Source organism: Wasmannia auropunctata, unplaced genomic scaffold (genome assembly GCF_000956235.1).
Source record: "Wasmannia auropunctata unplaced genomic scaffold, wasmannia.A_1.0 LD336053.1, whole genome shotgun sequence".
Classification (NCBI taxonomy): Eukaryota; Metazoa; Arthropoda; class Insecta; order Hymenoptera; family Formicidae; genus Wasmannia; species Wasmannia auropunctata.
In genome coordinates this window covers 4280842-4288807 of record NW_012026837.1, presented here as the reverse complement: position 1 = coordinate 4288807, position 7966 = coordinate 4280842, and the positions used below count along the sequence as shown (strand labels likewise).

At 53.0% G+C, this 7966-nt stretch overlaps 1 protein-coding gene across 1 annotated transcript; it reads left to right on the top strand.

Annotated features, from left to right (window-relative positions):
• The first annotated feature begins 3364 nt into the window (after window positions 1-3364).
• Window positions 3365-7870, top strand: LOC105451302. Its single transcript, XM_011691672.1, has 2 exons — window positions 3365-3432; window positions 3691-7870. The coding sequence occupies exon 2, from the start codon at window positions 3725-3727 to the stop codon at window positions 7868-7870; it is 4146 nt and encodes a 1381-aa protein (XP_011689974.1). The 5' UTR covers window positions 3365-3432; window positions 3691-3724.
• Window positions 7871-7966: the final 96 nt, after the last annotated feature.

Genomic DNA, 7966 nt, shown 5'->3' with positions numbered 1-7966 from the left:
ATAGACACAAAAACGTTCGTTTGATCAATACGTTTTGCAACGACGAGGATGGTACCGAGAACGACATGGACAGTGACGAAGACGACGATGATGACCGACGACAAAGGCGATGTCACAAATCACAAAGGGGGAGGGGGATGGAAGAGTGTGCGTGGTGTGCTTCGTTGATTTTTCGTTGATTTTTTTCCAAAAATGTATATTAAAGATACAAGCTTTTGCGCGACGACGGCTGTAAGATATTTAAAAAAAAAAGTATATAAAAAATAATAGGGCTTTCCTTCGTTAAGCGAGGTAAGACGAGGTTTAACGTACTTTCTCCGAGGACGATACTGCCGTTACGCATTGTATAAAAGAAAAACTAAGTTAACTAATCGTAAATGCACGAAAATTTTCTTAAACGGATAGCAAGAAAAAAAAGGGCTTTGTAGTGTCTCGATACTCTCGAATCATTAATCCTACGTCGTGAGATAATAAATAATGATATTAATGAAATAAAAAAAAATGATTAACTAAATAAATAAATATGAAAACAAAAATCCTAGAGCGCTGGGCTAAAGCATTGTAAAGTGTCAAGCTACGGAGCCTGTCGGCCAGTATAAATGAACAAGCAACTGCCATGGGTCATCAAGCTAGGTAGAAAAAAACGTGCTAAGAATCCAATTTTAACGAAGAAGCTAGCTGTCGAGTATTTAAAGAATAAAAAAAAAGAAATAATATGCGCGAAGGATCGTCCATTTAAAGAGACAAACAAATCTGCGGTACGTGTGTGTATATATATATGTGTGTGTATGAGTGAGTGAGAGTATGTATGTGTGCGTGTATGTTGTGTGTGTGTGTGTGTGTACGCGCTCGCGCGTATTTGTGTGTGGATACGCGGATCGGGTGTTTGGTGTTTGTGGCGCTCGCGAAAACGAGAGAGATCACAGAGAAGCTCCTCCGTTGAGAATACGACATTCATTACTTACACTTTTATTAACAGAATAAATAAACAAAAAAGGAAATATATATATATAAATATAAATATAAATATAAATATATGGGTTATTTGCACAATATTATAAATAATTACTATGTTTACTACGATTATTAAATTAAATAAAGAGCAAATATAATAAGAGGATAAAAGAAAACTGTTGTTAAATAATTAATACAAAAAAAAGAGAGGGGGATGAGCGGAAAAAAACTAATAATAAAAACTCGATTTACGCTAACCGATCGACATTGGGTCAAAACGGAATGCGAGAAAGGAGGAACGCGATGAAACGAAGAATATACGATGAGGAAGGGAAAAAGAGGAATATAAGAGAAGAGAAAAGGAGGAGGATACGATTCGTTTGTTATCGATTAGTTAACGATCCTTACACATTATATTATTGTAATTATATAAAGTAAACGATTATTATCATAATAGTTACAATTAACAAGTTGTTACCGCTTTGTTATACATAATATAATTAATAATAAGATTAAAAAGTAAGCGAATGCATCGTTGATTCGTCCTTTACTTATGTAGATACTAAAAAAAAAAAAAAGGAAATATCGATCGACTATATTGTTTTCAATGTCTTCACCGTATCTCTTCGTTTGCTACCCCGATTTCATTTCGTTGTCGAAGATTCGGTATTGTCGGCTTACCTCGCCCGGCCACAATATACACACGTTTTACAGAGATATTTTCAATAAACGAAAAAGCTTAACACTCACACAGTTGTATCTGTTCATTCTACTTGTCCCTGAGAGATTCCAATCATATTGGCTCGTATCATCGTATATAATGAATGTGACAGTGACAATACTTGTGCCAAGTATAGAGGCACATGTATAATATTATCTCGTAAAGATTAGATATTTGGCTTACGGTCTCTAGGAGTTACTTAAAAATAGATATCAGAGAGTGAAATTAATAAAGGCTATTAGAGGTTTGCGAAACACTTGCAAAAATTCGCAAGTTTATTTTTCATTATTTTTTAAATAATATTGTCTCGTTGCTGCCTAGAAGATTGATTTAAAAAACGTAGTCACAAGTAAAGATCATTATTTTTGAAAACAAATGAACTATTAAATGATGCAAAGTAACTTAATTAAGTTATAGCTCCATCACAAGCAATGCATAAATTGCAAATACATTCTAATTTAATTTACGTAAAGTTGCATGTACCTTTTCGTATAATCTCTTCTGAAAGACTGTCACTACCACCCGTGAGTATAGAACTCTACCCAACCGACTTGAAATGATCTTCGTAGAGGGGAATGCGCTAGAGAGAGAGAGAGAGAGAGAGAGAGAGAGAGAGAGAGAGAGAGAGAAAGAAAGAGAAATTCGTCATTCTATCATTAACGCCGTCCACAGTACAGCCGGTCGTGTGCAGCGTGTGGCGACGACGCGTGGGTGCCTCGCCCGAGGATTTTTACACAAAGCTCGCGCGTGGAGAACGAGCGAGCGAGCGAGCGAGCGAGCATGGGTGGGGTTCCCGAGGACGAATCGCTGCTCCGCTTCTCTCCTCGCAGCAAGAACCGTAAGTTCGGCGTGAGCAGCCGGTCTGGTGGTACCGTCTACCGTCGCGTCGTCGTCGTCGTCGTGCCTTTTGCAAACGCTGGCGCGACGCTCGCACCGAGGCCCCCGAGTATAATGGCCGTGCTGCCGCGTGTGTTGCTCCGAGAGTCGAGATACACGCTTCCTCCTCCTGTGTGAGACAGACGGACGTTTCGAGGTCACTCGGGCCTGCTCGCGGACGCTCGGGAGAGTCGCTGTCGAATCAGTGAAATTGGAGCGGCGAGTGGATCGAGATCGCGTTTACGCGCAGCGCGGCGGCGAGGAAGCTGTCAAAGATCCGTTCGCGCGGAGAGAGAGACGAGGGGAGCGCGCGTGTATCGACGAGACGCCCGTTATTGTGGTTATCGTCCGGGCCCGTCCGGGACGACGAGCACACTGACCTCGCCTCGATCGCGTGCGGCAGCTGATGCAGCAGCAGCAGTAGCAGCTGCAGGCGTCTCGTCGCGGCTTCAAATGATCGGAGTATCTGGCCGTCCCGGTGACTCATTGTTCGCGACTCGGCGGACGATCCGGGCGCCTGCGGAGGAAGCAGTCACGTCGATGATTTCGACATCGTGGAGGTTAGTGCACAGCAAGGTAGCGACGGTGTATTTATAATCGGAGCGCGCGCGCGTACGCGAGGCGAGTTTTATCGGCGAGGCTCGGACGTTTTCTAAGAATGCCGAGCGAGTAATCTCACAGATATGCGTGTGGCGTGCGTGTCAAAAGAGACATCGTCTCGCGGGACGCTCTTTATACTCGCGACGTGGATTTTCCGTTGAAAAGAGCGTTTGACACAATGAGATCCGAAGAACGATAGTACCGGAGCACGTGGTCGTCGAGAGCGTTGCATTGTGCTCCCTCGCGTGAATGCGCGCCCGTCGAAAACAATGCATGGGAATGTATGAAACATTAATAACTTTCTATATTATTCTTTTTGTAAAGTATTCCGTGCGTTTGTTTATATACGACTTCCTCAATTAGCGTTACAAATTTATTTACGAAATCGATAGGGGTGTAAAGTTTGGTTTCTAAAATAAAATCATTACATTCCGTGCTTCGCAGATGTCCATTGAGACGCGCTGTAATGTATCATAACGTGTCACCGCGCGTATGGGCATTTAAATTGCAAGATAAACACAAATATTCTTTTCTTTCAGATATTTTAACGTCAAGGAAGTTTGATATCGAACTATGGAGAAAAAGGGGCTGCGCAAGAAAGACATACTGAGGATGGACGGCCTCCTGCCTCCGACCCGACGTTTACCAGTCTGCGACGCGGTATCAAGTGCCTCCGATAAGAAGAAGGACAAGAAGTGGTCGTTGGGGGGGATTCTCCGACGGATATCTTCGATAAAAGATTACGACAGTTCCTCCAACGACGAGGAGATCGTCTACTGCAAGAGAACGCCGAGGAAGCCCACGCGGTTCAACAGGCGAGTCGACGGTGTTATCTTGCATTCGATAGAGAACAATTCGGAGCGCGATAAGCGGACGAGAGTGGAGAGCGACGCTCGCCACGCGACGGACTCTCGCCGAGACTCGCTGCAATCGCGCAGCAGCGACGGTTCGTTGGACGGCTTGGGCAAGAAGTTCCGGCGGCACAAGCTGAAGGCGCGGGCCGAGGCGAAGAGGGATCATCTGCGCGCGGGCAGCAGCTCCGACGAGGACCGCTGCAGCAGGTCCAACAGCTCGCTAAACCGATTCCATGTCGCCGCGGACGGCGCGCAGAACGGGAGCGGCCAGAGGAGCAACATGTGCAACAGGCGAACCCGCGCCGCACGTACGGAGCGTTACATCAAGCGCTTGTCTCGCGACGAGGGCAACGGCAGCGGCGACACTTTGAACGACCTGTACAGCAAGAGGTGCTCCACGGACTACACGGATCGGGTCGAGGATAAGGTACGCGCGACTGCTTACGCCGACGCGAACGGACTGTGTCGGCCGCCCGTGCACCCGCCGCCGCGCCGATCGGCCGCGTACTCGAGCGGCCGATCGGCTCAGCAGAGATCCTCCGCGGAAAGTCTGCGGGAAGTCGCGGAACGCGCGAGTTTACCGCGTCCCGAGGTCTGGGGCGACGTCAGGAGATACTCCACGGGGCAGTACATCACGGATCTGAATCAGAACAACACCTACCGGAAGATCTCGCGGCATCTCAGCGACGACGTGTACAACGCGGACGGCCAACATCGAGCCGGCAACTTCTTCACGTATCCCGCGAAGGGCGCGTGCCACTATCCGGAATCGGCGCTCGACCACGCCGTCGATCGCCGGCGACTAATCAATCCGGACAATCAGCCGCCCGTGCCGCCGCCGAGGGATCCTCGTTATCGCTCGTTCGGTTACAGTTCCTATCCGACGAACAGACACCAAAATGTGCCAAATTACTTTAAGCAAGAGGACAATAAGATTTGCGCCGCAGGCGGAACGCCGAGATCCGAGGACTGGATGAGGGGCTTTCGGTCGTACGGGTCGAACAACGAGGTCGCCTGGCGCGACGTGACGGAACGCGAGCTAGGAAGCTTCGCGTCGAGTCCCACAGCGGAATTCCGTAATTCGCTGGAGCGCGTGAACAACAAGTACAACTCGAGTTATCACCGCGCGAACGAGATGTCGGCCTACAAAGAGATCGAGACAACGAGGCGCAGAAATATTCGTAACGATCAGCTCAATCGCAGCGACGCGAATTACCGCGTGCGCGAGGCCAGGAATAAATCAGCGAACATCTGCGAGGCGAGTAAACATCATCATCACGAGACGATCTCGTCGCACGCATCTGCGTCCGATTGGTCATCTGGAAGATCTCCCTGCGAGCAGCGTGTTTCGCGTATCATCACCCCCCCGTCGACGCGTGCGACGACGGTCGAGGCCGGGGACAAGAGAGAGAGGAACAACAGAGAAGCGACGCCGACCGAGGAGGCCCTGCGGGAGAGACGGAGAAGCTCGAGGAACCTCGAGGAGGCGCTGTCCGAGCTGGAGGCGATATACAACAGCCTCCGCCTCGGCGACGAGGATCTGCTGGATCGCGCGGAACGCCGAAGTATGGAGGAGTTCAATCAGAGGCAAGGTAAAAGCGAGCTCGACGACGCGACGGCGATCGCACCGCCGCCGGACTCGCCGGACCGGACCAAGGATGACATGGCCTACCGGCGGATGCACCCCAAGGAGAGGCCCACGTCGCTCTCGGACATCGCCGGACAGTCGACTCTGTCCAGCATCAGCTATCTCATCGCCTCGCCCGTCCTCTCGCGCAGAGACTCGGCCGACGATCTCGCGCGCCTGTCGTCGGCCGCCTATCCGTCCCGTCGCGACCAGCCGGACGTGACTCGCGACGACGTGGTCTTCCGCAGCATAAGCCACGCCAACAACACGCTGCGGGTGATCGATCCGCAGCCGCCGTTCGGCATACCGCTCGGTCCGGTCAGCGCGGCGACCGAGAGCGATTACCTGCACACGACGCCGACGAAGTCCGAGCAGCCGCGCTCCCTGTACATACCGCAGTGCGAGCCCGACGTGGTCACGGACGATCTGGCTTACCGAGCCCTCAGGAAGGACGCCGTCGCGACGCGGAGCGTCGAGGGCAAGCCCGACGGCGCGAGGGAGCAGCCGCCGCTGCAGGAGGCCGCGGGCGGCATGAGGAAGAAACGCGCCGTCAGATCGCTGTCGGCCAATCTCTACGGGCTGATCAATCACGATCGGATTCACCTGCAACGCGAGCCCAGCCTCGACGCCATCAGGGACGAGATCCAAGACGTCACGAGGAACTTCGCCGCGACGTCCGAGCGACCGGAGCACCTCCGGCGGGTCGTGAGCGACGGCGAGCTGTCCGATAACGACGCGCACAGGTGGAAGGAGCTGCAGGCGGTTAAAGGAGGGGCTATCGATATCAACGGCAATCATCCGGCGATGGGCGCGTACCGGAAGAAGCAATGCGCTTACGTATCACCGGAAACGACGCGGCAGAGTCCCAAAAAGGAGAGGGAGGAGTCGGGTATCGCGGAGCTATCTGACGCCATGCTGTCTTCAAAGGCCATCCTGAACGACAGTTTTTGGCACGAGTACCTGCAGCCGTCGGATTCCAACGTTTCGGCAGCCAATAACGGTCGCAGCACGGAGACGGACTTCACCGCGTACAGTCGCCTCTGCCAAGATTTGGTTAATTTGATAAAAGGCGACGACGACGACGACGACGACGCGGCAACGTCGCCGATCGTATCACCGAACGCGGACGATTCCGGAGTGATCGTCACCACTGCCGATAAATCGAATGACAACGTCAGACTCGAGGTCGACGAACCTCCCCCGGCGAGGGTACGCGTACGCTCCTCGGGTAGCCGGTCACCGTGGCGCGCCAACGACGAGCGGAATGTCGAAAGCGAGAAGACTGCGAGCTCGACGAATTCGAATTCCACGAGGTCCACGTCGTCGAGCTCGACGCCGGCAGCCAACAACCTTGACTTCTATCTACGCGTGGCGGATGAAAACGTCAAGCTGATCGCGGAGGCCTTCGAGAACGTGGCCGACCGCCTACGCGACAGTCGTCTGTCCGCCCGTAAAACAAGTCCGTCGCTGTCTCGCGGCGGTGGCTCCGAGAATGAGGACCAAAGCGGCGGCGGCGGCGGCGGCACGCGCAGAAGCTCCACGTCGTACAGCCTGCAGGGCGATCTAACGAGCGACGATCGTTCCAGCAGCGTCGAGACTTCGAGACTCGAGGAGATCGTTCGCGTAGCTTCTTCTTCGAATGGCGACTCCTTGACGAGCAATGAGGGGGACCAAGGTAACGCCAGCCTACTCGAGGACGCTGTTTCCACCGCCGACGCGGAGCTGGACCTATCCAGGGCCGTTCGCGATCTGCAACTGGCCGCGGCCAGTCTCTACGAGCACGAGCGGGAGATCGGGGATCTGGGTGTAGCCGAACGCGGGCGGACCGACGACGCGGCGACGCCGCCGTTCGACAGCGCGGACGACGAGAGCGAGGACGGCGCGATCCGCAGGATCAGCCTGATCGCCGACGCGCTGAGGCAGGAGCCGCAGGAGCGGGAACGCGATCAGGAGGAGACCGTGGTACTGCCCGGCGGGATCGAGGCGCGCGGCGACGGCGGAGACGAGGCGCGAGGCCGGGCGAGCCGCCGCGAAGGTGAGCGCACAGTGTGCGTGCTTGATCGCACGAGATCGCGCGGCGCCGCCGTCGGGGACGAGACGCGGCGCGCCCCCCGTGTTGTCACTAACCTCTCAACCGTCCCGGTAACGACGTGCACCACGCTCTTGCTCGCTTGTCTCCTTGCATTGCTTTTAGCGATCGTCCTGGCGCCCGCGAGGAGCCGTCCGGCCGATCGTTAGCCGCGCGAATGGATTTTCATGTGTCTCTAATCACTTTCTCTCTCTCTCTCACTCTCTGTGTTTGCGACGGTCGTCGTCAATCGTCAACCCGACGGT

Coding starts and splice junctions, on each gene's coding strand:
- LOC105451302 (XM_011691672.1), top strand. CDS start 3,725: ATGGAGAAAAAGGGGCTGCGCAAGAAAGACATACTGAGGATGGACGGC.